Below are 26,497 nucleotides of genomic sequence, written 5' to 3'. Positions count from 1 at the left end.
CGGTTTCTCGAGCAAAGTAGACTAGCTAGTGTGGTGCCATAACTGACTAGGCTTAGACGGCACTTGGCATGTTCCGGGGTCGTGTGCTCGCGTGCCTGCATCAGTGTGTATGCTAGTCAGCACAGTATCTAATCCTCTCGTTTTGTGATTGGCTCGAGGCCAAATGGCTGTGGGATCGAGCCTTCCTTTGGAAGCTGGACGAAGGTATTCGGTCTACCAAGTAGACTGACTCTTGGCTGTGACTTCTCTTGCGCCAAGTTGGACAATCCGATGAGGGTTATTCGGTGTAAGAGGGCGAGGACGACGAGGACGACGAGGACGGCAGAGCTGGAGGCATCGCTGTCGCTCTCAGTCACACCAATATCGTGAAGGGGCTGGCAAAGTAGGCATTTGAGGAAACGCTAAAAATCAGAACGGTCGTCCATACGTCAAAGCCGGCTCCAGACCTCTATCTCAAGGTAAAGAACCCGATGTAAGCAGGCTAGGTCTTCTAATTCGAAAGCTAAGGGTCACTCTGGATTTCATTGTTGCCAGTGCCTTCATTTTTATTTTTTATATTTTTAATTCTCTTTTCGTTCGCTAGGCGAGATATAACTCCTATCAAGTGTTGATGCTCCGCTTGGGTATCATGCCATGGAATGATTATCCTCTCGATACTCTCGATACTCTCCAAGAAAACCCTGATGTTGACGGACATCCTTTGAAAAACCCACGAACCGATGTCACCAGGACATGACGCCCCCTTCCTCCCATTCACCAAAACAGTGATAGGAAGTTCAGAGGCATCCCATATATCACAACCACCAGCCACGAGACGAAGGGGCCTGGGGTGGGGGATGGGGGTCTAGATATGCACACATTGTCCGACGGGCGCCGGGCCCGATGGGATGGAGTGGCGAGGGCAGGTTCGTGTTGTTGTCAAGGAGGTCCTCGAGGCAGAAGCACACAACGAAGTGGTCCGCCATTTGGAGGGAGCCGTGGAACGGAGTCTGGAGTCGGTTGTGGACGGGGATGGGCAATGAGAACAAGCCCCCCAACCTCGCTTCGAGATGTTGTGGGGGGGGGGGGTTAGATTGATCGCTTAGATGATGATGGTGAGAGGAGCTGTGACCGACGTGTCAGTGACATGTCTTTGCATCAAAGCGTGCAGCAGAGGAGGGAATACTCACGAGTCTGGTCGACAACGACTCTGAGCTGGGGCTGGAGCACCGTGTTGATCAAGGTGTTGAGCGGGAAGTTGGCGATGGTGGCGATCTGGGCAAAGTTGAAGCCACCAAGCTTGACGCGAGACAGATCGATGTTGCTGAATGCGCCAATGGCGGAGAGCTGGGAGAGGATGGCGACCTGCTGGAGCTGGAGAATCTTGTTGACAGTAAAGGCGTCCTCCAGGAAGAGGCTCTGGAAGGAGCTCAGGTCGAGGTTGTTCTTGAGCTGCAGGTTGACAAAGGACTGCAGGTCAAAGCCGTTGATGGCCTGGAGGTAGGCGAGATCCAGGTTGACGAAGCGAAAGTTGTTGAAGGGCTCGAGCTGAATGAGAGCGCGCTCCTCGACAGAGGCAGGGGCGGCAGGAGCCGCAAGGGCGGCCGAAGCCAGGCAGAAAACGGAGGTGATGGCAGAGAACTTCATTTTGGAGGATGTGAAGGAACGGAGCTGCTGGTGCTTGCAAAGTGGGTATCGTTGAATATCAGAGAATGTAGAACGCTTGAGATCAATGCAGAGACCAGCTCAAAAGATAGACAAAAGGATTAACAAAGAGCACAGCTGTTCTTCATTGTCAGCAATCGTGATTCGGGGACGAGTCAGGTCTAGGATAAAGGAATTAAGCTTACCTCTGAAAGAATGGAAGAGAAGCGAAGAGGGGGTTCGGAGACGTTGTCAGATTGGATGATGATGATGAAGGGAAACATGATCAGCAGAAGGGGGAGGAGTAGAGTCTATATATACAGAGTTGTGTCAACGCCACTTCTGACGATCCTCACCCGCAAGCTACTCAGGAGACTGCAAAGACTGTCAACCACCTTGCTGGGAGCGTTCCGAGGATCCGAATCACAGTAGACCTCCTTACCGGATGTGTTTCGACACAATACTCCGTCTTTCTCATGGGGAGGGGGCCATCCAGGAAGGTTTTGTGCCGCTTGCCCGGGAGGATCCCCCTCACGGCAGGCTTTGGACGCTGCCGAGGGGTTGTCTGGTCAGACCTCCGACCCATGCCAAACCTGGGGTGCCTGCGTCGGGCAAATACTTTGTGACTGAGTTGCCCGCAAATTCAACAGTCATCGACGTGATTCGTCCAACTCCCCTTCGCCAAGCATCGTGAGTTTTGGCGGACGATGAGGTCACGGAGTTGTCGCCGGGGACACAGAGGGGTCACATCCCTGTCGGCGATCATGCACGGCACTACCGATGACCGGGCGCCAGTGTGCCGTCTCTTCCATCCCAAGCCTTTGGGTTAGGCGAAGAGGGCAGATGCAACTCATCCGGTGCCGGGTGTTGCGGCGGCCAGGCCGGGGTGCGTCTCCATAAGACAAGCTTTTAAGCTGTTAGCCGTGCGCTGGGCAACTTGGGCTCAACGGCACACAAAGCTGCGACAAGGGTCTGATACTTGCAAGCCCCTGAGGTCCCTGGGACGAACCACCGGGCTATTGCTATAGGCCCAAACGAGCAGTCTGGAGCAGCAGGGGTGGCCTAGCATAGTTGAACCTGACACCGGGAGGGGTTCAACTTATCATGCAACGTGTGCCCCAGTGACTTGAGCGCAGCAGTCATCGCCCGCCGTTGCAGTGCGACAATGGGATGGCAACATAATAGTTGGGATGGGCCGCTCGTGATGCTACCCCCGTCTCAACTCCATTCTCGACCTGCTGAGCCAAAGACGGGGTCGACAGGGGTTAGTGTCAGAGATGGGAGGACGGCAGAGTCATTTTCGTCTCGACGCTTCTACGTCATTGGTCACTCTTGGGTGTCCCCATTGCCGGAAAGTCACGATACCGGATGCCGTTGGGCATATGGCGAGTGCTCTAGCCAGCCCCTGTAGGTGGAAAGGTGTCTCATGGCACCACTTCCAGGCGGTCCTGCCAGCTTCCGAGATCGTTTCCATCTCCTCGCGACCACCGGCTTCGGTTCGCCGCTGCTTATCAGAGGGCATATTCATTTTGCTCAACAACAAGCTTAAACCTTAGTTGGCGCATCGTGTTGGCTGCAGGAGTATGTACCGTCAAATGGGCACCGAATCGTAGAGACATCTCATGCAGATATGACTTTTGGTTCAATTCAAGACCCATTCTTAATTTTGTCTCCTATCCGTCGCTTGTTTCTCATTGTTCGTTGATCTGTTCCTTCCAGTCTTCTCGTCGAGACCAACGGGTTCTGTAAAATATGCGATCGCTTTCTGATTGTGTCCGTGAGCACGTTCATGCTGCAGAAAATGGCATCGTGTTAGTCTGGACACAAGACCGGTTTCATGTCGCGGAATCAAGGGCCTTGGTTTAATAATAGCACACTTACTCGTCGAGACTGCCATCGTGCGTAGCGGGTGAGGCTTTCGCAAAGGCGGTCAAGCACCCATTCAGCTTCAGAGACTCCCGAAAGCATTGGACTGTCTTCGCCAATCCAGTCCCACTCGATGAGACCGCTGTCCTCCACAACCTTGTCATCCTCTATTTCCCCATCCTTCGCAACCTCTAGCGCCACAAGTTCATCCTCCTCGTTTCTGGCGAGTGCTCCCTCGTCTAGTTTGTTGCGAGCAATTGTGGTGGCCTTCTTGAGGCTTTCACGGCTGCTGTATCGGATCAACCTGGTGAAATATAACCATTCCTCAAAGGTATAGTTTTTGGGCGGATGCATCTTGACATCGCGGGCGACGTGCCGAATGGCTGCTGAAAGCTGTGGCGCAAAATCATGTGCCGTTATAGCCACATATCGACGCTCTTCCAAGTTGCTCCCCAATACCTCCGTCTTCTCGGAGCCAGGGTGTTGTCTGTTGCTTGCTAGTGGCCGCCCCATATTGCTGTCCCAGGCCGATGAAGTAGGTGATCTATTTTTGTTCTGAGCCTCACTCATTTTCGTTCCATCTTTGGTTTCAGAACCCCTTTCCTCGTCCCCATCTTCAATGTTGTTGACGTCTGGAGCCTCGTCCGGATCTTGCACCTGAAACCCCTCTTCTACTCTCTTTTGCGCGTTGTGCCTGTCGATGAGCCTTGCAATTCTTTCTCCTAGTCTTGGATTTGCGTCCAGAACGACCTTGAGGAACCCTTTTTGTGGCAAGAGCCAGTTTGTTTTGCGGTCGACGTAAGAAACCACAGTATTCGACATTGCTTGGATCAAGATGGTGAGTGAAGGTACAGCAATGAGTGACCACACTATGAACACCGGTTTTCCAATATTCGATTTTGGACTTATATCCCCGTAACTGATCCACATGTCCACGTTAGTAGGCAATCGAATAACCAGGCCAGATTCTGTCACGGGTCCATCTGCCAACATACCCTATGGTCAATAGCGAAACGAAACAGAAGTACAAACTCTCAAAATACGTCAGCTCAAGCAATCTGGCCTCAGTGTGCATGAATATGACGCCACCCAGAAGCCACAGCATGGCAAACACGATGATAGAGAGGATGAGGGCCGTATACGACTTGAAGCGTCTGGTCTCCTTCTGGATGGCTCGCATGGCATTGAAGCGGTCTTCGTCTTCTTTGAGAATCAGTAGCCGGCGCCTAGGACCGCTCTTCAGACCTTGTGCAATGTCGCTCAACGTCGGCACTCTCGAGAGCCTCCCCTTCGGCTCGCCAGCGTGGTCTCCAAGAGTGAGAGCGCGGCGAAGGGTGGGTTGGTGCTCCGAAAAGGTTAGTGTTCTACCCCGTTGCTGGAACTTGCCATATCTGCTGAGTCCTGACAAGGAGCCGGAACGAGAAATGGCTGAGCCGGTGGATGGTCTCCTCGGTATACTACGTAGTCCAAGGCGCTCCCGGAGCTCCTTTTCCGAAGTGACTGACCGATCGATTGTCATGGCCCTGCGCCGGTCTTGGTGTTTCTTCACAATGTTATCTGACGAGATTGAGGCAGCAAATTTGGCGATCCTGCTGATGACCAGACCAAGCTGGATCACGCCAATGGGGACGTATAAAAACAAGAAGCCTCGCCCAGCATTAGTTGTGGGGACAACATCGCCGTATCCAATCGTCAGAATACTCTGTAGATGTTGCCAAGCAAGTCAGCACGGTGAATTGTGGCGTGAACAAAAGAATCACTTACGACGTGGCAAAAGTATAATGCATTTGCGTTGGACCACTGTTCAAGACGCTCGTAAATTCCAGCACCACCCGCAAGCCAGACAAAATACATGGTGGTCTGAAGAATTAGAGTACGCTGGTCGTCGTTAAGGTCGAAATCTTGCGGGTAGTGACCAAGAAGATATCCAGCCATGTTCGCCATGAGCATCAAAGAGCCAAGCATGTACAAGCCCGCAGCCAGTATGGCGTGCCAGTAACCTTGTCCATAGATCTCGCCGGGACCTACCGGAGGACTATAAATGCTCAAGCTGACAGTGATCGCGATGAGCTTTGCAGCTTGGGATTTAGCGTGTTTAAAAGCTGAATGGGTGGTGGACAGAGATATCACAATGCTTACAATACCGGAGGCTAAGAACCAAAAGAGGATTGACAGTGGCAGTGCCACGATATAACGCACACGACCGATGAAGTGGAGGAGAAGGAAGATGTTCCCAAGGAACCCGCACGCCAGTGAAACGCCGTTGCATGTGAGTTCCCTGACGGCGATGTCAGTGACGCATCGTAACGCATGAGGTGTTGTAGTATTCGCGAGGCGATCAAGGTCTTCGCTGAGGCGACGGCGTCCTTACCACTGGGGATCTCGTAGGGGAGTGCCAAAGTTGTCGGCGCCCTCAGGTAACTCGCCATTATTCGGGAGGACCACTCGCCAGACATTGACCAGTGCCGCAATGGAGAGCACATTGGACAACGGACCCTGGGTTGCTGCTATCAAAGGTACGGCTGTTGCACAGAACCACCAGTCCCTGTTGTCAAATACATGTCAATATCCCGCTTATAAAGTTCAATCTCGGAAAGGCATGTGTGCGAGGGTTGGTCACAGCACAGAACTCACTGCGGCATATCATCTGTTGGCCCCCTCAATTTCAGAGGCCCCAAGGCACGGATGTACTGGCTGTCGACCTGCTTGAGCTGGAAAGCATCTTTATTATTGTCGTCCTGCTGCCGATCAACGGCCGTCGTAGATGATCCCGGCGCAGACATCCTGCCGGCGCCTGCGGCAATGTCTGCCAAGCGAGGACAGCTGCAAGCAAGGAGCTGTTCGCTGCTCTCAATCGCACTCCACGTGGTAGGAACTGTTTGTCTTAATCGTCGATGACCCGCGCAGCCCTTTGTTATTGTTGTTGGTACATTTTTGATGTATCTACCGAAACACGAATGACACAGACGATGGAAAGAAAGGGGAACCAGTGATAGTCCAGATTGGTAAGAAGAGGAAAGCTGGACAAGAATGCTAGTGACGGACATGAGGAAGGAAGGCGTGTTTGATTCGCCTCGAGCACCACACCCTCGGCAACCAATCGAGACTTTGCCACACGATACGCGAACGTACGTTTAGATAGCCATGCATAACACGCAATAACAAACTTGGTTTAGGGCCACCACTCAAAACCCCTCAAGCAATAAGAGCAGGGCGATTGAGCACGCCGTGCATGCGGAGTCGCCGCTGGCTCTGGCACACTACCACTTGCGGTGGTATGGTAGCGCAGACGGGCTCCAGATCTAGCCCAACACCCTCGTCGCTGGCGCCAGGGATTTAAGGTTGCTTAGTTCCAGACAACAAGCCTTTTTTTGCACGATACTGAAGGATAACGCCGTGGTGCGATAGGCGATGCGACACAATGTGACCGGTGCCTCAGTCATCTGCCGATAATTCAAGTTTCATGCCGACCATGAATGCAAACTACTCGAAGCATTTTAGTGCCCCGGTTTTCTTATCTCATCTCCCAAGTGAGAGCTGTGGTCAACGAATATGAATAGTCTAGACCTTCTTGTTAAGATCCCTCGCTTTCTGGAATGGTGGAACGACGCATCGTCTCCTCCCGCCTGTGGTGATGTCGTCTACACTATTTGACCCTGTGATACATGGTCTTGATAGCGATTCTCCGCGGTCACCCCTATCTTCCGTAAGAAATCTTACATATCTCACATCGCAGAAAGCTGGTATTTCGCTATGATTACCGTGGCTAAAAGTATGAGTAGAGACGGATTGTCTGTGAACCAGACGATGCTAAGTGGTATTTGTCGAATGTACAAAAAGGGGTCCGCCGCGCCCGTCTATCCGCATTTCGTTTGCTGTCCGTCCGACCAACCCTCATCGTCTATCATCCGTAAGCGTCGGGTATGAGTCTGTCTTGTACATAATGCATGCTGCCCTTCTGTTGATACATAATTCATTGGCGTGATGTGGTCATGAGTTCTTGTTATCGTTCGGTTTCTCCTTAGGATGAGGTACAACCTGCTGCGCACCGCTTTCTTGGTGCTTTTCGTTGATGGCATTCTCGACTTGCCAGATCGCTCGCTCCAGTTCCACCTCGAGCTCTGGAATCTCGAGGGCTTTGACGAGCTCCCGGCCCTTGGCCTGCGTGATGAGTAACTCTTCCTTGTCCTTGCCTGGGGCAGTGTCTGTGCCTTCCTTGAGAAGCGGCGGATAAACTGAGCTGAGAGTCTGATTCGGAGCCAGTGACAGCAGGGTATTCGCAATGAGGAACTGAATGTGCTTGCCCCCGGCTAGGGCGCGCCAATGCGACCACGCACGGTAGACGAGGTAGAAGAATGGAAGATTGGGTACTCTGCAGGTAGAAATGTGTGTGAGCTCAAGCCTCTTGAAGGGCAGTCGGTCGCTGACAAAGAACTGGGCGGTACTTACACTGGCACAAGGGCGAACGGCGCACTGATGGGCATGCCAATCAGGGACCATATGAGTCTCGTCCTGTGCAGTTTTTCCCTCTCTGTGCCGAGCGTGTGCAAGACCTGTAGAGCCTTTGTTGTCGGGATGACCGAGTCAGGGTATATGAGCTGAGCCTTGTAGTTGCCTACAGTCTCTTCTTCGCGGCGGCGTGTCGACAGAGGCGGGACCGACTTGAGGCCCCATTCCTCGTAGGGTATCCTCCGCAGCGCGTAGTTGCCATAGTCGACGACCTTGCGCTGCCAGCCACTCTCCTTCTTCTCCCAGCCGGCCCAGAGCTTCGTGGCGCGGACGATGACCTTGTCTGCAATGGTCTGCTTCTCGGAGGGCACGACATGGATCTTCTGGGCGTAGAGCAGGGTGCGCCGGGTCGATATGGGGAGCAGGAAGAGGCGCATCTTCGCAGCTCGGGCTTGCGCGAGGTCGGACAGTAACGACCGGTTCTTTTGCGCGGCCAGGACCGATTTACCTGTAGTTAGTTGGTGGTGAACAAGAGGCGGGCGCCAGGAACAGAGATCGAGCGCAGACAGGCTGTTGCAGTGACAGAAATGATGTAATCAAAGTGGGCTGGCGCGCCAAGGATCACAGGCTGCAGCTCAAAGCTTACCGGAACGTGGTGACCCCAAGGTTGCGCTAAGCTCGTGCTCTGGTGCTTGGTTTCTGCCAACTAACCGGGGCTCACCTCATGTGTATTTTTATTTATTTTTTTGAGGAGTGTGTCGTTGCGAAGAATAGAGGAAGTCAGAAAGGCTTCTCGTGAAGACGGGATGCAGCAGAGCAGGACTCGAAAGATCCAGAGAGGCCGCAATGCAGCAGCGACGTGGGCATTTAACCTTGTATTTAATGCATGGGATTCTGCTCGATCGTGGTCCCGCAATGCACCCAAATTGGGGCCCTGGTCCCTGGTTGGAGCCCTCGATCCAAACTCCTGCCAACCAAGAGATGCGCCCACGTTGAGGCAGGCCTCATCGTGGCCAGCAGACTTTTATGGCCGATCTCGCCATGGGCTGGAAGAGCTGCCCCACGCGAGCGAGGCGGGCGGCGCGATTGTTGGGCGTGGCGGTGCTGCCCGAGCGGTGGTGCCTGGTGCCTACGTACACTAAGTATGTCCATCGCAAAAGAGGCCTCTCAGTCCAGCAGGGAGAGAGTCATGATGCGTGTTTCGACGCTGCGCCGGACCAGGCTGGATGGAGACTCTGTCCCGCCGCGTGGGGTCGTCTCTGATGTTTCCTGCAAGCCGGCACTAGCTTATTGCAACGTGTGCTGGGGGCCAATGGCTGTACCTCCCAGCTGTTCCCAGTTTATGACGCCCGGGCTCTCCCCAGGACCCAGCAAGGATCCCTTCCTGGGTGCGCCAGGCCTCTGACATAATAACGCAGTCAGCCCTGGGCAGCTCGACCAGGGCTCGGCGCCCCCAACCAGGACCCAGCCTCGCTCGGATCCCCTTCTCGCGCGCTTGAGCCGCAGCGCCAGCCAGCCAGCCAGCCAATCTTACCTGCCTGGCAACCGCGCCCGAGCCATCCGCTCCATTGCATCCGGCCGCAAATTCCCATTCTCCCCTCAACCACATCCAACGCTCCTGGCCGCGCTCTGCTCCAGCACGGCCAAACGCCGCCGCCGCCGCCTGCGCCTGCTGCCGTCACTCGCTCCTCCGTCTCGCCATTGCATTTCATTCGTGATTTTCTAATATTCTCTCCTGGTATCGCTACTTCTCAACCCATGCGGCATGACGTAATACAACGACTCTCCTGTCTCTCTCGCTCTTCTTCATTGGGGTTGGCTCAGCCCGCGTGTCAGCCCAGCCGTGCCTCGCCTGCTGGCTGGCTGTTCGTGCAGATGCTCTGTGCCGCACCACACCGCAACCCGTGCTCACCAGCCTTCGTCTCTCAACGATCCTCTCGACCGACTGCCACTTCCACACGTCAAGCCGGACATCGGATTCCATCTTTTCGCTTCGGATCCTGCGTCTCGGAACCACAGCCCCGCGCGTCTGAGGGCACAGCGCACGTGGCCATCGACCCCCGTGTTGCTCAACAACCTTGACCCAGCTTGCCTGGGCTCGCTCTTGAAGCCCGAGGCGCGCATTCCAACCATCACTTCATGCCATGCCGAGCAAGGACGCCAACCAGCTTCGGGCGACAGTGCCTCCGTGGGTCGAGGTCTATGACCCTCGCGCGCATGGGGAGGACGACGCGTTACTCTCGACCAAGCCGCCCAAGCCCAATGCGCCGCCACCCGCGGCTCGCACAGATTCTGGGAAGCGCACCCATCACTTGAGGCGTAGGGTATCCAAAGACGGCTACGTGGACTGGGTTGACGAGAAGTACGATCATGTGTCAAAGCTGCCTGTCTTCTTGAGGAAAAGGGCAGACAAGCCTGGGCGGCGATGGGACCACCTCCGGACGGCTGATCCGGTCATTATGGGCTTGGGCTACCGAGATCCCCATGAGGATCCATATGCTCGGTGGCGCGACTTTGTTCAGTCGTCGGCATATGGCCGCAGTCAGGGTGAAGAGTCGCAAATAGTTCCGTACGAAGAACTTCAGGCGCAGATGCCCGGGCTTGACCAGCCAGTCAAGTCGCCATATCATCATCTCGATCCAAAGGCCGCGAAAAAGTCCCGGAAGAAAACCATCATCGCCAAGCTTCGTGACTTCGCCCTGCGCCACCCCATGGCACCCCTCACCTTCCGCCTCGTCGTTCTCGTCACCACCATATCGGCACTTGTCGTTGCGACCCAGATCTTCAGAAGATGGCATGACCCGAGTATCCCCACCAGAAACACTGCCGAGACCTCACAGGCTGTAGTAGCCATCATCATTGACGCCATTGCAATTCCTTACATTCTGTACATGGTGTACGACGAGTATACAGGGAAGCCTCTTGGCCTGCGCCGCGCCGCTCAGAAAGTCGGCCTCTCGCTACTGGACGTGCTCTTCATTGCCTTCAAAGCCGCAAGTACTGCACTGGCTTTCGAGGCCTTAATATATCATTCTGGTGATGCCAACGGTGCCACTCAGGCGGCGATGGATGCGGAGGAGACTAACGTTCGTCTGGCGCGAAGTTTAGCCGCTCTGGTCACTGTTGGTCTTATCTCATGGATCCTCAACTTCACTATCAGCGTGTTCCGGATTGCTGAACAGCTCGGCGGTATAAAGGAACTGCAGGTGCAATGAGGACGTATCGTACTTGGCTGTGGCATGGACAGCAGGGGAGGATGAATATCAGAAAATGAGACGAATTTCAGACTATCGGTCTACGCTATTTCGGTCACGTTGAATCATTTTTGGCAAGGAGTTATGGAGTCATGGCATTATGCTGCGTGGCGCAAACAGCAATAGTCTGGACTGGTTGGCCGCAGCTGGGATATCCTGGGGACAATACTCATAAGCTCAAACAATACTCAAATCTGCACTCTGGCTTCGTGGTTCGTGGTTCCGTACATATGCTGCGCATCGTGCAAGACGTGTATTCGGCCGCCACTTGCTACTATTAGGGGCCACATCGAAAACACTGCATATTGCGGAAATCGACCTTAGGATTGGGTGGCGAAGGGGCCACATGTCCAGCATCGTCCGTCACGCACGAGCCTCAGTTGGGGGGTTATCAGCGAAAAGGAACTTTGCAGGTTTCGTCAAGAGTTTTGTCCTCATACAGTATTTAGCTGAATCTCTAAATAGTGTTCTTTTTCCAGACAGAATGGAAATCGCATTGAGACAAAATCTGGGTGGTCCTGAGGGTGTTACACAGCCAGGTACCTAGGTGAGCAGCACACCTGCAACGTGAATCCAAGTACCGAGCTACTGTATGCTGCCTGTTTGCCCCGCCGTGGCAGCCTTAGGCTGAGCAAGCTGGCTGGGAACGGCAGCCCTGCGGAGCACGTATCAGGACTGCGACTCGCTCGGCAAGTGGAGTCGCGCAGTCACCCTCCTACCGCCGCCGGGCCCGACCTGCCTGCTGCCTTCCTCCTCAAAGTCCCCACGTCGTTCCTGCCCGGCGCATGCACCATTGCACATTTCATCATCCCTTCTCTGGTCGCGCCTCGTCTCGGCTGGTGACACCTTCTCTTTCGACTCACCGTTCCTGTTGTCGACTGCTGGCCTGTGATCGCAGGCGGCCTGCTTTTTCAACGTTCCAGCCCGCGACACGCTCGCCCGTGTCGGTTTCATCCAGTCCCGACTCTCCCCACCTCATCCTGTCATCACAACCCCAGTCTGCCGCCCACGAACCTCAACGCCGTCCACCTCACGCACCCACGCTACGCACAGCACTCTCTCCATCCGCATCGATACGCAACTCCATTCCATACCTCCCTCACCATGACTTCGGTAGCCGCCACCCGGCCGCCGGTGCAGATGCCTCCGGCTCCCAACCGCGAGGACATCGACGCGACGTTCGTCCCGTGCCCCTCCTCCATGAAGACCAAAGACGCACAGTGACTAACGACCAGCTGTCCAGATGGCGCTACTTGGAAGCAGGCATATCGAAGATCATGATCAATCTGTCGGACGGCATGGATCTTGAGACTGTGAGTGTGCCATGTCTAACCGCCAGCGCTGCTCTATTTTGTTGGTGACTCGTAGCTGACTCTAGAATCATTCAATAGTACATGGGTGTTTACACGTGAGTCCAAACGCCTTCGTTATCACTTGCTCGATGGTGTTGCTAACAGTGCTCATCTCAGCGCCGTTCACAACTTCTGCACCTCTCAAAAAGCGGTCGGCCTCAGCTCTGGCGGTGTCGGCCAGCACCATCGTGGAGGTAAGTCACCACATACCGTTATCCGTAGCTTGTCTCTCTGCATTCGGAATGCTCTGCTAACGTCGTGTCAAGCCCACCTTCTGGGTGAGGATCTCTACAAGAAGCTCAAGGAGTACCTGAACAACCACCTGGCGGAACTTACCGAACAGTCGAAAGCATACACAGACGAAGCGCTCCTCACATTCTACATTCGCGAATGGGATCGATATACGACGGCGGCGAAATATATCCATCACTTGTTCCGCTACCTGAACAGACACTGGGTGAAGCGCGAGATGGACGAGGGCAAGAAATCCACGTACGACGTCTACACTTTGCATTTGTTTCAATGGCGGAGTGAGCTGTTCACGACGCTCAACGAGAAGGTCATGTCAGCGGTGTTGAAGTTGGTGGAGAAGCAGAGAAACGGCGAGACGATCGAACACGGCCAGATCAAACAGGTCGTCGAATCATTTGTGTCTCTTGGCCTGGACGAGCACGACGCAAGCAAGACCACACTCGATGTGTACAGGACACACTTTGAGGGGCCGTTCCTCACAGCCACCGAGCAGTTCTACGTCAGCGAGTCCAAACAGTTCGTCGCCGAGAACAGTGTGGTGGAGTATATGAAGAAGGCCGAGACAAGACTGAATGAGGAGGAGGAGCGTGTCAAGATGTACCTGCACCAGGACATTGCGCTGCCTCTGAAAAAGACTTGCAACAAGGCGCTCATCGCCGACCATTCGGCCATCCTGAGGGAAGAGTTCCAGGTCCTGCTTGAGAACCACCGAGAGGAGGACATGGCTCGAATGTACAGCCTGCTGTCGAGGATTCCAGACGGGCTCGATCCCCTGCGGCAAAAGTTTGAGACCCATGTCCGCAATGCTGGCCTGGCTGCCGTTGCGAAGGTGGCATCCGACGCCGAGAAACTCGAGCCCAAGGTCTATGTCGAGGCACTCCTTGAGACGCACACGCTGTACCAGGGTCTTGTCAAGCGAGCTTTCAGGGACGAACCCGAGTTCACACGTTCTCTCGACAATGCCTGCCGAGAGTTTGTGAACAGGAACGACATCTGCAAGGCTGGCTCAAACAAATCCCCCGAGCTCTTGGCCAAATACACCGACGTTCTTCTCCGCAAGAGCGGTACTGGTGTTGAGGAAGCTGAACTCGATGCTACCCTCACACAAATCATGACGGTGTTCAAGTACATCGAGGACAAGGACGTCTTCCAGAAGTTCTACTCCAGAATGTTGGCCCGGCGTCTTGTACACAGCAATTCGTCATCCGATGATGCTGAGACAAGCATGATCAGCAAGTTGAAGGAGGCGTGCGGCTTTGAGTACACCAACAAGCTGCAACGTATGTTCCAAGATATGCAGACTTCGAAAGACCTGAACACAGGCTTCCGCGAGCACTGCAAGGGACTCGACAGCGACAAGAAGCAATCTCTCGACTCGTCGTACTCCATTCTGGGCACCAGCTTCTGGCCGTTGACGCCTCCTAACACGACGTTCAACCCGCCGCCGGAGGTGCAGGCTGACCTCGACAGATTTACACTCTTCTACAAGAACAAGCACGAAGGTCGCAAGTTGACTTGGCTGTGGCAGCTCTGCAAGGGCGAGGTCAAAACCAGCTATTGCAAGAACCAGAAGGCGCCATACATGTTCCAAGTCAGCGTGTATCAGATGGCTGTTCTGCTCTTGTTCAACGACAAGGATGTGCAGACGTATGAAGATATTTCCTCTGCTACACAGCTATCGAACGACGTCCTCGATCCACAGATCGGTATCCTGCTCAAGGCCAAGGTTCTGACGATGAAGCCGGACGGGGACAAACCCGGTCCTGGCAAGACATTCCATCTCAACTACGACTTCAAGAGCAAAAAGATCCGTGTGAACCTCAACGTCGCCACAAAGTCTGAGCAGAAGCAAGAAGAAGTCGACACAAACAAGACAATTGAGGAGGACAGACAGTTGGTCTTGCAGGTATGTCCAGATTTGCAGAGTATTCTAACCGTGAATAATGTTTTGCTAACGTCTGGAATAAAGTCCGCCATTGTCCGCATCATGAAGGCGAGAAAGAAGATGAAGCACTCCCAGCTCGTGAGCGAGACCATCAACCAGATCAAGTCGCGTTTCGTGCCCAAGGTCAGCGACATCAAGAAATGCATTGAGATCCTCCTTGACAAGGAGTATCTGGAGCGGTTGGAAGATGATGAGCTTGGTTACCTCGCCTGAGACGCCAAATTCAGGGCTTGGGAAGGAGTACATACACCAGACTTCATTTGATAGGTGCTTTATGCGCATTATTAGTTGTTCAGCATCAGCCGGCCGTTTTCTGGGTTTTAGGGTGCCGCGGGTAGCGGCAAATCCGGCTGGGAAAGGGATAAGTGAGGCACATCATCCAATTGAGCACAGTAACGAGTCTTGAGACGAATGCATGAGAACAATCAACCCATAGCTTATGTCTCGGCAGGCTACCAGGCTCCGTCACATATGGCGAACTGGCGCGGGTCTGTGTGTGAGATATGCAGAAGTGACGTTCCAAAAGTAGCACTATTGTGATTCAAGTACTCTTTCAAAACAGCTCGTCAATCAGCATTACTCGACGTATCACGTTGGCGGAATGGTCCCGTCCACCAACCCGGCCCGCGAGGCAAGCCGCATAATATCGGCCTTCAATCAGTCTACCATGCTGCCCATCGGTATGCTGGAATTCTGTTGAAGCTCCTCTGCTTTTCAAGAGCAATTCCCTGCCGCCCGTTAGCACAACAGCCCAGCGGGACGCATTTTCACAATCAAGCGACGGCTCACAGGTTCGCCATGTCAATTCAATCATTGTTATTGCGTCGCGTCTTTATCTATATACTGGCAAGCACCGTGTTTACAGCGGGGCTGTTGAGACTGCCCACAGCGCCGGGGTTCTTTGTTGTTTGGCCCTTTTTCCCCGTGCGCAACCAACCAACCAGGCATCCTTCTGCGAGTTTTCAAAAGGAGGTGCTTCCAGGCTGTAGAGAGGACAGCTTCGCTCTCTCCTTTTCTCTTCTCCCTCTCTCACTTCCAAGCGCTCAGTCCTGCCCAGGGATCTTGCTGCTGCTGTTGTTGATGAGGTGGCTGGCTCTGTCGGCCGTAGCCACCATGTTGTTGTTGTTGGTGATGCCCATAAGGGTTCGACTGCAACTGGTCCTGCTGATCGTAGTGGAATGTCTGCTGGGGACCCAACGGTGGGGGGCCTGGCGGGGGAGGAGGTGGCACAAAGTTGCTCGGTATGTTGTAGCCTTGCTGCTGTTGTTGAGGCTGCTGCTGCTGCGGCGGCGGTTGTTGCTGGAGTTGGTGCTGCATGTGCTGCGGCTGTTGCGGCTGCTGGTGGTTGCCGTACGTGCTATACTGGTGCTGGGCAAAGGATGTCTGTGTGGGTGGAGGTGATGCAGGGCCCAGGCTGAAGCTTGTCTGGTTGGGTGGCGGCGACGTCGGTCCAGGATTGCGACCCCAGCTGCCCGGGTTGTATGTGGCCTGCTGTCCAAAGGTCGTCTGCATGGCAGATGGCGTGTAGGGCTGCTGCGGAGCTGGGGAGGAATATGTCGACTGCGGAGGTGGACTAGAGAAAGTCGGGTAGGTGGCCTGGTTTGGAGGTGGGGACCGAGGAAGCTGGTACTGGCCTCCGAAGTTCGTTTGGGGGTAGCTAGAGTTGCTTGGGCTGCTGAAGTTGAGCGGCGCCGGCGTCGGTCGACTCGAGGATTTGGCCGGGCCTGAAACATTGGGCTCTATTGACATTCGGTCCATCAGACCACGCAACCTCTCCCGTTCCAGCTCGGCTTGGGAGCTCTTGTTCGCTGCCTGCTCCTGCTCAATCTGGCTCAAGAGAGTGGCGCCCTCTGATCTCCTGTTGTTGACGAACGTCTCAACATTCTTCTCCAGGCTGTCGACCGTTTCCTTCATCTCGCTGTACCATCTCTTGGCACCCTGCAGCCCGGCTTCGAGATCGAGAAATTCCTGATAGGCTCGCTTGTATCTGTTAACAACCGACCCTCGTTGCCGCTGTATGGTCTCGTATTTGGTCTGCTCGGACCGCACGCGCTTATCCTGCAGAAGAGAGTTGAAGGACATATTAAGCTCTTTCATAAGGGCCGACTGCTTATGGTTGGCCTGTAGCAGGCGTTGTTGATGCGGCCGGAATTTCTCGAGCTCCTGCTGAAAGAGTTGCGTCTCAAAGTTTGAAATGGATTTCTTGTTCAGAATGAGAATCTGGGATATGTCGTCATTGTGAACCTGGGCAACAGATAAGTTAGCTTACCGAGACTGGTCATCGGAAATGAACGCACGGGGGGGGGGGGGGGGACAAACCTTCTCCTTCAAGTCCTTGAGTACCTGGTTCCGCTCACGCTTGACCAGGTTCAGTTTCTTCAAGATGTCCTCCACCCTGCTGATCTGCTCTGCCACGCTCATGCCGCCATCCTCGAAATCAGTATCCAACAGGTTTGCCTCGCCTCCAATAGGGCTTCCGGAGTTGCTCGTTTTGCCACGGACTTTCTGTATAGCTCGCTGGAACAGCTCGTCGACTCGACCGTGTTGCGCTGCATTCCGCATTTCTTCAATGTCTGCCTCGTTCTGGCGGAACTTGGCGTACAGCTGTCCATCACTGCGCGAAGCTTCGTCCAGGGCCTCTCGGTAATTGCGAATATTGCCTCGAAGCGTAGTAGTAAGTCTCGAGCTTGGTTGCTGAGTCCACTCGCTCTCGTACTTTGATCTCATCTTTTCGCAGACACTCTCCTCCATGTCAAGCTGTTTCGAACATCGGTCAAGGGTGCCAATGATGGAGTCTCTGTCGATTCTCAAAGTGTCCAGTATCGAAATTGGATTTTCGTGGCCAGCAACGTCGTCGCACCAAGTCCGGAAATCTTCATCAGGCAGTATTTCCTGATCCACACCTCCCTTGAGTACCTGTAGGGCACCAGGTAGTCGCAGGTAGTCGAGACTCGCAGCCATTTCGCTATTGGCTAGATCGACTCTCTCAGTTTCGGCGCGGACAAGTTTTGCCTTCTCTTCGTCGTAGAGACTGGCTGATTCCGTGACCGCCAACGGCACGATCTTGGCAAAGAGATCTGGCCCTGTGATGCGTTGAATATCCTGTCCGGCATACAGTTCGCTCACAGGAATTGGTTTCGCCGCTGGTAGCTTGGGAATCGCCGTGAGACTTGCCTCAGCCGGCACGGTCTGGTGATAGATGTAGTCGTTGTCCTTGAGAAGTCCTTGCAGCTTTTCTTGGATAGTTGTCAGGTTTCGTTTCGTGATCTCAGCAAGTGCTGGTCCCGTTTCTGAGGTCATGTTTGTGCTTGGCGCCATGGAACTGGGGAAATTGCTGGCGATCTTGCTCGCCTCCTTCGCCTGGACTTCAGCCACCATGAGCCGTGCGACAGCCACGCCGTATGAATTGGCGTCTTCATCGGCAAGAGCTTGGTAGTATTGCGCATTAGAGCTCATCAGGTTGTATTTAATCTGTCAACACACAATCAGCGACTGGTTGTGAGTCTCGCAACAAAAGTCAGAGGAATAGGACACCCGGGCACTCGACTTACCTGAACGAAGAGGAGCCAGACTTTCTCAAATATAGCCTTGTTGACATTCTCCTGCGTCCCTTCTACCGCCTGTTGGTAGAGATCGGCAGCTTGGCTCGAGAGTTTGGCCAGAAGTCCGTTCTTCTTCTGGTCGGCCACCTGCTTTTCCAGAAATACTTCCTGTGCTTGTGCCAGCATGATCTGAATAAGGGTCTTCACTGTCTCTCGGCTGAGGTCGGACGAAGGGGCGTGCAGAAAGTTCTCGTTTATGTAGGTGAACATGCCCGCAGATGCTTGGAAGGAGTGATATGCTGTCTTGAGCCCAGACTCCTCGGACCGTGTCTGCAACGCGGCATGGCACGAAAGGACGGCGCAGATGTTGAATATTATGGACGCCTTCTCGAACGCGAGCGAGTATTGGGCAGTGGCCTTGTGCGTAAAGGCGTCGAACCTGTAAACCGAGAGGCAAGATGTCAGCCGAGCTTTCCCAGGACTGCGCTGGGTATCTGGCGGGATGCGCACCATGTGAATGAGATTTTGATGTGCTGCTCGTCGACTGGGAAGCGAAGGTCGAGCAGCTCGAGCTGGCCGTAGTAGCGATACAGCAGGTCTCTGCCTGCGGTGCTGTCCTTGCCGGCACCCCGCATGTCCTGGCGGAGGCGGTTGAGGGTTGCGCACTCTTCGGCATAGCGCTCCGGATCGTCGCCGTACGTGTTGCGAATGTAGGCCTTGAGAGGGCCTATCCAGTCAATCTCGTTTGTGGCCTTGAGCGGCACCGAGATCATGGGCGTCTGCGGCATGGCGGCAGCCGGCGCACGACGCGCAGTGGGATTGTCGGGCAGCAAGTGAGACGGACGGGGTGCTACCGCGACTCTCTGCGTCGGCGGAGAAGGAGTTGGCAGCTCGAGACGGGACCGGAAGGCGCCGGGAAGGATGACTGTCGACACTGGGATGGCTGGGTAGGGTGAGATGCGCCAGTGTGTCGTGGTTCTCAGAGGGGCGGGTGGTTTTGGGCTCGCAGCTCTGAAGCAGCGTGAGCTCCCCTAGCGCACATCGCACGGTGATGTGCAGTGGCGGTTGGGCCAGGGCCGCCAAGTTGGAGAAGCCACACGCCTGGAGTGCGGGCCTTGGAGCGCCGGACTTGGAGGGGTGCTCACCGCGGGCGGGCACCTCAGAGTCAGTGTGGGGCCGCCAGGCGGTGGCATGGCTAACATCATCACCTGGGATAGGCCACCACCAACACATGCTCTCTCGTTCTCACGCTCGAGCTCTCCCTGTCACGCTCCGTCCCCCATCCACTGTGCCTCCTGGAAATTATATGCATGACATGGTTGCTCGAAGCACAAACAACGCCAGCACCGTCGAGGGAGTGATGCCCGGGCTGTGTCCAAGTCCGTCCCTTCTCTCTCCCACGAAGCCCAACCGACCCTGAGCCTCGTTCCCGCGCCTCTGCAAGCTGGTCACACGGCTCCCATGAACGTCGTTTGGGGGCTTGCAAGTGGCCGGTCACTCATAACCGGCAGCCTGTCAGCGGTGTTCCCTGCATGCAGTGACGGGCTGCCGGCCCCGTCAGTTATAGGCCCTGGTCTGGGCCACTGCTGCTGCTGCTGCAGATTCGGGCGTCATATAAGTTGCGCTACACTTCTGGAGTGGTAGGGCTCTCACGAGAGCGCATATGGCGGCCAGCACGGGGCCAAACTATCTAGTCCAAATCCCCCCAAAAGACGATTGTCCATGTAAGACGGCCCATTGGCAGGCAAGGTTGCCATGCGCAGACGAACGAAGCCCGAGTTCTGCCTGAGGCGCCAGCTCCCGTCGCACCATATTCACTTAGTGTATTCATCCAGGCGGCAGATCCCAGCATCGCATGTGATGGGTCGGCGCTGCAACTACCCCTCTCCCGTACGTCATTGGCTGTCCCGCCACCCCGGTCGGCCCCCGGCGCTTCATGCCCCCGCGGCTGCCGCGAGGCCCCGCCCCACATTGCCGGCGACGGCGCTTAATGTGCCTTTAGTATTGGACTTTCACAACGGCTTTCGCTTCCACGTTCAAGAAGTGCCGCCGGGGCCACGGCAAGTCGCTCAGACAAACCTAGCAACAGCCATAAGAATGCCCCAGGCAACTCTGTATGGGCTATTCGGTCTCAGATGGCGCCTGGGCATCATGAGTCAAGAGGCCCTCCAAATTTAGCCCGCACACGAAAGAAGCCCCCCCCTCCCCCCACGCGCGCTCGGCTCCCAAGCTCTGGGCCGCAACGGCAGTCAAATTTCCCCAAAGCCAAGCAGGCCCGTTCTGCGACCACGGGAATCCGCGAGGACCCCTTGATTCTTATCTTGACTTCTGAAGTTCCAGGGTCGCCCAACCCAGGGCCCGCACTGCTGCTAAAGATTCTCCACGTAAGGACATGTAAAGATAGCACAGGCCCGGCCACCCATATCATTTGCAATTCTTGAAGTGGCCAAGCTAAATCCCCTTGGGCCTAGCGAAAGGACTCCGACGGTGGTGCTTGGCCCGGCTTCAATTCAGGACAGACGCAACATGTTTGGATAGTCGTCACACTGGGCGCTTCTCAGGGGCAAGGCTTGCTCTCGTTTATGCGTTCGGGATTATATACAGAGCTTCACGCTTCACGCACCCAACCATGGCTGGCACTGATCCCATCTCGAGTACCCACGCATAACTGCATGACCGCGGCCTGTACATACGCTTCAATATCTATGACCAAAAAACAGTTCGCCTTAAATTTTATATGATACAAGAAGAACACAAAGCACCGGATGGCCTTGTCAACGGTGAACCTGACGCTGCTGCTCGTCTGATGCCCCGCAGTGTAGCAGTGCGTGCTTCGACTCGGCCTCTGTCCTCCATCCGCTTGCATTTTTCCAATCTCTCCTGTCTCACTAGCTGTCTAGAATGTTTCCGCTCTGGAACCGTGTCGGTGCTCTGTGGGGATTTTGTTCTTTTCTTTTGTACAAAGGGTCGTCCAATCGTTCTTCAGGTTATAGTACATTTTCACAAATTGCCTCCTGCGGTTACACCTCCGCCTGTAATACAACGCGAGCCCTTCACTAGCCGGAGCCGGAGCCGGCCTGCTTCTTGCCCCCGTCGGTATTGTTGTTGCCCTTCGCGCCATTGTTTTCCGAATTCGGCTTCTCGTGGCTGGTGCCGTCTGTGCCAGTGCTGCTGCCGGAGCCATCCGGATCGTGTCTGTGAGCAGGGTGGTTGGTCAGGTTGTGCCACATGGACTTGAGGAAGCCCTCGTTCTGGTGAGAGGCAGGGTCGTCGTCCTTGGAGGCTTGTGATGACGAGGGGGAGCTACATCGTCGAGACCTTAGCACTGCAACTCTGTACTTTGTGCGCCTCTCTCTCTCTCTCTCTCTCTCGTGATGGGAAGGAAGTTTGACAGGGGCGTGAGAGTGGACTTACGCATTCATGTTGACATTCATGATCCGCTTGGCCGTCTTGTCGCCCATCTCGTCCGCCAGCATCTCGACAATGGTCCGCTGGTTGGCCGAGAGATACTTTGGCATGGCGACGCGGAACTCGACCTTGAGGTCGCCCGTGGCGCCACGCCGCGAGCCGACCTTCTTCATGCCCATGCCTACGAGCGTCATCTTGTCGCCCGTGTTGGTGCCTGTGCCAACCTTGACCTTGACCTCGCCGTCGAGCGTCGGGATCGTCACCTCGCCACCGAGCAGCGCCGTCGTGAGCGGGATGTTGGCCGTGTGTAATATATCGCTGCCCGCACGCTTGAACTTGGGATCCGACGCGACCTTGACAAAGATGTACAGGTCGCCCCTCGCGGCGCGGACGTCCGGGTTCCCGCTCTGGCCCGTCTTCGGCGCGTCGCCTTCCCCATCGAGCCGCAACCTCATCCCGTCCTCGATTCCCGCGGGGATGTCGATGTTGATCGTCTTGCGCTCGCGCACGACACCATCGCCCGCGCACGTCTTGCACTCGGATCCGCGGGGCGCCGCCTGGCCCGTTCCGCGGCACGCGCTGCACGTCGAGGCCGCCTGGAACCCGCCCGTCATGAAGTGCACCTGCGCTCCGGAGCCGCCGCATTGCTTGCACTCGGAGCGCTTGGTGCCAGGCTTCAGCCCGCTGCCTGCGCACGTCCCGCACTGCACGAGCGGGTATATGTTGATGGTCTTGCTCGTGCCCTTGGCAGCCTCCATGAACGAGATGCTCGTCTGCACGTCAATGTTGTCGCCAACCATGATCTCCTGCTCAAAAGGGTTGCGGCCGCCGCGACCGCCGCCGCCGCCGGCGCCCCCGAACGGCCCACCCCGTCCGCCCGTGAACGCCGAGAACAGGTCGTCAAAGTTGAAGTTGGCGCCAAAGCCACCTTGTCCGCCAAAGCCGCCTGCTTGTCCGCCGAATCCGTGGAAAGGGTTGCCGCCCCCCGCGAAGGGATTACCTCCGCTAGGAGCAGGACCGCCATTCGCATCGAAGGCCGCACCGCCGAACTGGTCGTACTGTTCGCGCTTCTTGGGGTCGGAGAGAATCTCGTAGGCTGACTGGGCCTCGCCAAACTTGTCCTTGGCGGAAGGGTCCTTGTTGGTATCTGGGTGGTACTTTTTCGCCAGGCCGTAGTAGGCCTTCTTGATCTCGGCGGGTGTTGCGGATTTGCTCACTCCCAGAGCCTTGTAAGGATCCTTGATGGCATAGGAGGCCGATGTCGCATGGAATGTTTGCTACAATACGACAGAGTGTTAGTATGTGTCAAGCTCGGATGTCTGCTATCAAGTTCGGGAGCGTCACTCACCTTAGGCTGGAGCCTCGACCGGTGTGCTGCATCTGGGGAGGCCGGGACAGGTCGTTTGGATATCGTCGAGATGGAAGCCTGGGACGGCGTTGGCCGTTTGCGCAAGTGATCCCGTAGCCTCTGCCTGCGATAGATGTGGGCAGGAGACAGCACGCGACTAGGCAGTGCTGCCTTTGTGAAGATCGCTGGCGAGTTCATGATGTTCGTGTTTGGTGATGATTGTGTAACGTGGAATGAAATGCGGCAGAGTCTATGTGGCTATTGTCGGTCTATAACATGTCGGGCGGGTCCGGCTGAGAAGAGTTTGGAGATGGTCGTCGAAACTGACACAACGGGCGCTGTTGCGCAGGGCCTTAGAACTTTGGTGTGCTTGCCGGGCGTCAGTCGGGAGTTGTGGTGACTAGAGGGCGAGAAAACGTGCGTTACAGATAGGTCTCAGCCGCGGATGCCGGCAGCAGGATCGTGGACAACAGAAATCTTGAGCCGGGGCGGTGGGTTGGCACAATGACGCCCCAACTTTTTCGGCGGGAGTCGCAAGGAACATTCTCCAATCATCGTCGAGGTTCAGCCAATCACCGCCGGCCCAAACCCAAATTCTGCTTTGCTGCCTGAGGCCAGCAGCGGCTAGCGCTGTTACGTACGAATAGACCCTCACTAATGGAATCATGCAGCAGCTAGCATCGCGTCACAATCCAGTCGCGCCAAGGCTTGGGAACCTCCATATTAGTCCCAGTCTCGCGTATAGCCGCTCTGCCTCTTGCGAAGTCACTTTGAAGCCAAGTTCAGCACAAGAGCCCGCAGGCGTGATCTTTACTGCTTTGAAACCACGTCAAAACGCCCGCCTCCGATGGGCAAGGTAGAGCAAGTCAATTGCGGATAAAGCACCGATGGCATAATTGAACGGCTATGCTATGATGGCTGTTGCCAGAATGATTACATGCGAACAAGCTTTTCCCCGAGCCCGGACCGGCTCTATAACACCATTGACGCCAGTTAACTCCTGTACTTGATGGACTCAACACAAGTGAAATGTTTCCCAGGTATGAAGAACTCCCAAACAGGCTAAGAAAGAAATCGACCACCCTGAACCCTGGTATCGTAACTGTCAAGCAATGGGACATTTAACCCAACATATTCGGAAACCAAAACGAGGCGAACAAAGTTGTTGTTGACCGTAGACTTCCAAGCATCTGGACTGGGAAGTCATCATGGGAGAGGTGACGAGTGTGGTGCCAGCTTGTTCCTCCTTGGCCGCGCGATGCTGGGATTGCGGACCTTGTGCAAGAAGCTGACCACAACGTCATTTTCTTGAATTCCCAAGCCATTGAAGTGTTTCCGCACGACTTTGGCAAGATCGTCCTTGCTCTGGCGGCGATACTCGGCTCGGCGAGCCATTGTTGGTGATCGGAGACCAATGCCCGGCCTCGACAGGATCCAGTGGTGGTATGAGTTGGAGAAGCAGGTCGGGGTGTCGAGGCGGTACTCGCGGCGGTAATCGTGTAAGACGTCGCGGTCAAAGGTTGACCATTGTAGCTAGAGATCCGATACAATCCTTGAGTTAGCCACTGACAAGTTGTGCGGGCATGAGGGATGGCAGAGGTCGGGCTTACGCCAGGGGGTGCGACTGCTGGCAGAGGCGCCGCGGTTGAAGATGTGGTTGTAGCAGCAGCACTGCGCTGTGCCGCGTTGCTCGTCTTGTCGCCGTTGGCTCCAGCACTGTCTTTATCCTTGTCCTTGTGATTTGAGCCCATGGCACTCGCGCCTCGAGACATCTTTGTCGATCTCGAGGCCGCGCCGTTGCGTTCCTTCCCATTGAGCCCCTCGGACTTGGTCTCGTCGTGGTTTGGTTTGCTTTTCGGTGCCATCTTGGGTGAAACCTCGTGCGGTCAAGTCGACGAGAGGTTGATGCCCGTTGAGATCGCTGGAGGAAGAGGCCTTCGCAGCTGGGATGTTGGTCGACAAGAGCAGTGCAGGGCAGTCAAACTGTCTAAGCGCCGGAACTTTGAGTTATTGCTGAGTCTGACCGGTGAGGATGGAAATATTGACAAGACGTGGAGAGGCTCAAATCCAGAGTGTCGACGGACTACAGAAGAGAAGACGGAGGGGGCAGGAGACGTGGAAAGAAGCGGAGGGGAAAGGATCATCGAGGAGGAGTGGACGGGGCACGTGGGCCAGCAACGAGGAAGCGACAACGGCCTGCCGAGTGGGCGGCGGTGGTGCGTGGTGTGAATGCTGCGACCTGCTCAGTCGGGCCAATTTTGCCCATGTTCTTTTCGCGCGGGCTAGGGGCGCCAGCGGTCAAGGACCCAATGACGCAGCCTCGGGCCCCTGGGCGAGGGTCCCACTTGCCGATTCGCGTTATCGATTACGCTTTCATCCCCTCGGAGCTGGCTCAGAGGCGCCGCTGAGCCACTGGACCCTGCATTTGTCCGCTATGGGATAAGGTTCGGGGGGCATCCGTGATATTAGGGGATGTCCTCGTTGGCATGACCTACAAGGTCACCCGCAAGGATGCCACCTGGCGACATGTTTGGATGAAGCAGAAAGCGAGACTCATGCATATCAGCTCTGTGGCCATGGAACTGAAATGGCGCACAGAACCGAGCAAGTCACGTCTTACGATACCAATGCGTTGACCAAGCTTGGAATCATCCGACCACGGGAGCGGGAGACTGTAGCTCGGAAAGGGTGCGCAGGATGAGCAAGTGGCAGGCGACAAGCGCGCAGGTCCGTCCTTTTCGCCTTTAAGGACGGATTCGGACCTCCGTCGTCCATGACAGGAGATGGGTCTCTTGTTTGTTGCAGTGGGTGCTTGACCGCACAAGCCGGTCTCATGGCCATGCCCTGCGGCGGCGCTGAGTTATGCCATGCGGGACAGCTGGCATGCCGCCACGTCAGGGCTGCATTGCGCAGGCGGCGTGGGCCTGCCAGGTTGCCGGCAATGCCTGCTGGGTGCGCAGGGGTTGTTGAGGAGTGGTGAGACACGGCGGCGCCGCCTGGGAACTGGACCTTTGAATCCAAAAGATGCCGCGAGGACGGGCCCGCTGGTGTCGACTTCGATATCGGAGTGTTGTGGTTGTTTGCATAATGACCGGCCTGGCACCTGAGCCGTTCATCCAAAGATCCAAGAGTGGCGGCTCCTCTGGCGCATAGTTTTGGCGGCGTCCTTCCCTTTCCCCTCCAAGGATCACCCATGCACGTGTAGAGGGCTGCAACCCATTAGCCCCAGTCGCAGCAGCCTCTTTCCAGGTTCTCGTGCCTCACTCTCACAATGTCGGGTATCTTAAGGTAAGTACTTTACTTACTTTACGTAGCGTAAGTACCCTCATCGCTGACCTTCCAGTCCATCCGCATCCAGAAGTACAACATAGATATCGCTGAATTGTGCAAGCTTGCCGATCACGTGAGTGCATTAACGCCAACAGCCAGGCGCAACTGGACCAAGAAGCGGACCATCT

General features: G+C 55.5%; 9 protein-coding genes across 9 annotated transcripts; 3 read left to right on the top strand and 6 right to left on the bottom strand.

Annotated features, from left to right (window-relative positions):
• Positions 1 to 1,081: 1,081 nt before the first annotated feature.
• On the bottom strand, positions 1,082 to 1,626 carry B0I36DRAFT_360811 (uncharacterized protein; the record flags this gene model as incomplete). Its single annotated transcript, XM_046158384.1, has 2 exons — positions 1,082 to 1,104; positions 1,170 to 1,626. The coding sequence occupies 2 exons, from the start codon at positions 1,624 to 1,626 to the stop codon at positions 1,082 to 1,084; spliced, it is 480 nt and encodes a 159-aa protein (XP_046015540.1).
• A 1,242-nt stretch (positions 1,627 to 2,868) lies between these two features.
• On the bottom strand, positions 2,869 to 6,272 carry B0I36DRAFT_382151 (uncharacterized protein; the record flags this gene model as incomplete). The annotated part of the gene is made up of 7 exons (XM_046160897.1): positions 2,869 to 3,415; positions 3,505 to 4,408; positions 4,485 to 5,191; positions 5,254 to 5,559; positions 5,629 to 5,767; positions 5,861 to 6,034; positions 6,181 to 6,272. 7 exons carry the CDS (start codon positions 6,270 to 6,272, stop codon positions 3,284 to 3,286), a joined length of 2,454 nt encoding a protein of 817 aa, XP_046015539.1. The 3' UTR covers positions 2,869 to 3,283.
• Positions 6,273 to 7,479: 1,207 nt separating this feature from the next.
• B0I36DRAFT_347220 (mitochondrial K+-H+ exchange-related-domain-containing protein) lies at positions 7,480 to 8,375 on the bottom strand (the record flags this gene model as incomplete). Its single annotated transcript, XM_046156546.1, has 2 exons — positions 7,480 to 7,861; positions 7,939 to 8,375. The coding sequence occupies 2 exons, from the start codon at positions 8,373 to 8,375 to the stop codon at positions 7,480 to 7,482; spliced, it is 819 nt and encodes a 272-aa protein (XP_046015538.1).
• Positions 8,376 to 9,873: 1,498 nt separating this feature from the next.
• On the top strand, positions 9,874 to 11,261 carry B0I36DRAFT_92674 (uncharacterized protein). The gene has a single exon (XM_046163598.1). It carries the CDS (start codon positions 10,083 to 10,085, stop codon positions 11,151 to 11,153), a length of 1,071 nt encoding a protein of 356 aa, XP_046015537.1. The 5' UTR covers positions 9,874 to 10,082; the 3' UTR covers positions 11,154 to 11,261.
• Positions 11,262 to 11,916: 655 nt separating this feature from the next.
• On the top strand, positions 11,917 to 15,245 carry B0I36DRAFT_318359 (ubiquitin-protein ligase-like protein). Its single transcript, XM_046153279.1, has 6 exons — positions 11,917 to 12,370; positions 12,436 to 12,505; positions 12,584 to 12,600; positions 12,662 to 12,738; positions 12,811 to 14,702; positions 14,766 to 15,245. Exons 1-6 carry the CDS (start codon positions 12,297 to 12,299, stop codon positions 14,952 to 14,954), a joined length of 2,319 nt encoding a protein of 772 aa, XP_046015536.1. The 5' UTR covers positions 11,917 to 12,296; the 3' UTR covers positions 14,955 to 15,245.
• Positions 15,246 to 15,535: 290 nt separating this feature from the next.
• B0I36DRAFT_285744 (vacuolar protein-sorting protein BRO1) lies at positions 15,536 to 19,364 on the bottom strand. Its single transcript, XM_046151591.1, has 4 exons — positions 18,794 to 19,364; positions 18,293 to 18,722; positions 17,061 to 18,212; positions 15,536 to 16,985 (listed from the first exon to the last, which is right to left on the bottom strand). Exons 1-4 carry the CDS (start codon positions 19,069 to 19,071, stop codon positions 15,771 to 15,773), a joined length of 3,075 nt encoding a protein of 1,024 aa, XP_046015535.1. The 5' UTR covers positions 19,072 to 19,364; the 3' UTR covers positions 15,536 to 15,770.
• Positions 19,365 to 20,865: 1,501 nt separating this feature from the next.
• On the top strand, positions 20,866 to 21,607 carry B0I36DRAFT_92646 (uncharacterized protein). The gene has a single exon (XM_046163597.1). It carries the CDS (start codon positions 21,021 to 21,023, stop codon positions 21,519 to 21,521), a length of 501 nt encoding a protein of 166 aa, XP_046015534.1. The 5' UTR covers positions 20,866 to 21,020; the 3' UTR covers positions 21,522 to 21,607.
• B0I36DRAFT_92645 (uncharacterized protein) lies at positions 21,608 to 23,338 on the bottom strand. Its single transcript, XM_046163596.1, has 2 exons — positions 23,040 to 23,338; positions 21,608 to 22,968 (listed from the first exon to the last, which is right to left on the bottom strand). Exons 1-2 carry the CDS (start codon positions 23,235 to 23,237, stop codon positions 21,694 to 21,696), a joined length of 1,473 nt encoding a protein of 490 aa, XP_046015533.1. The 5' UTR covers positions 23,238 to 23,338; the 3' UTR covers positions 21,608 to 21,693.
• Positions 23,339 to 24,245: 907 nt separating this feature from the next.
• B0I36DRAFT_360804 (uncharacterized protein) lies at positions 24,246 to 24,904 on the bottom strand (the record flags this gene model as incomplete). The annotated part of the gene is made up of 2 exons (XM_046158383.1): positions 24,246 to 24,572; positions 24,650 to 24,904. The coding sequence occupies 2 exons, from the start codon at positions 24,902 to 24,904 to the stop codon at positions 24,246 to 24,248; spliced, it is 582 nt and encodes a 193-aa protein (XP_046015532.1).
• Between the last annotated feature and the right edge of the window lie 1,593 nt (positions 24,905 to 26,497).

The sequence above is a fragment of the Microdochium trichocladiopsis genome (assembly GCF_020744255.1).
Source record: "Microdochium trichocladiopsis strain MPI-CAGE-CH-0230 chromosome Unknown B0I36scaffold_3, whole genome shotgun sequence".
NCBI classification, from domain to species: domain Eukaryota; kingdom Fungi; phylum Ascomycota; class Sordariomycetes; order Xylariales; family Microdochiaceae; genus Microdochium; species Microdochium trichocladiopsis.
The sequence above is the reverse complement of the archived record's forward strand: the minus strand, read 5'-3'. Positions and strand labels throughout refer to the sequence as shown.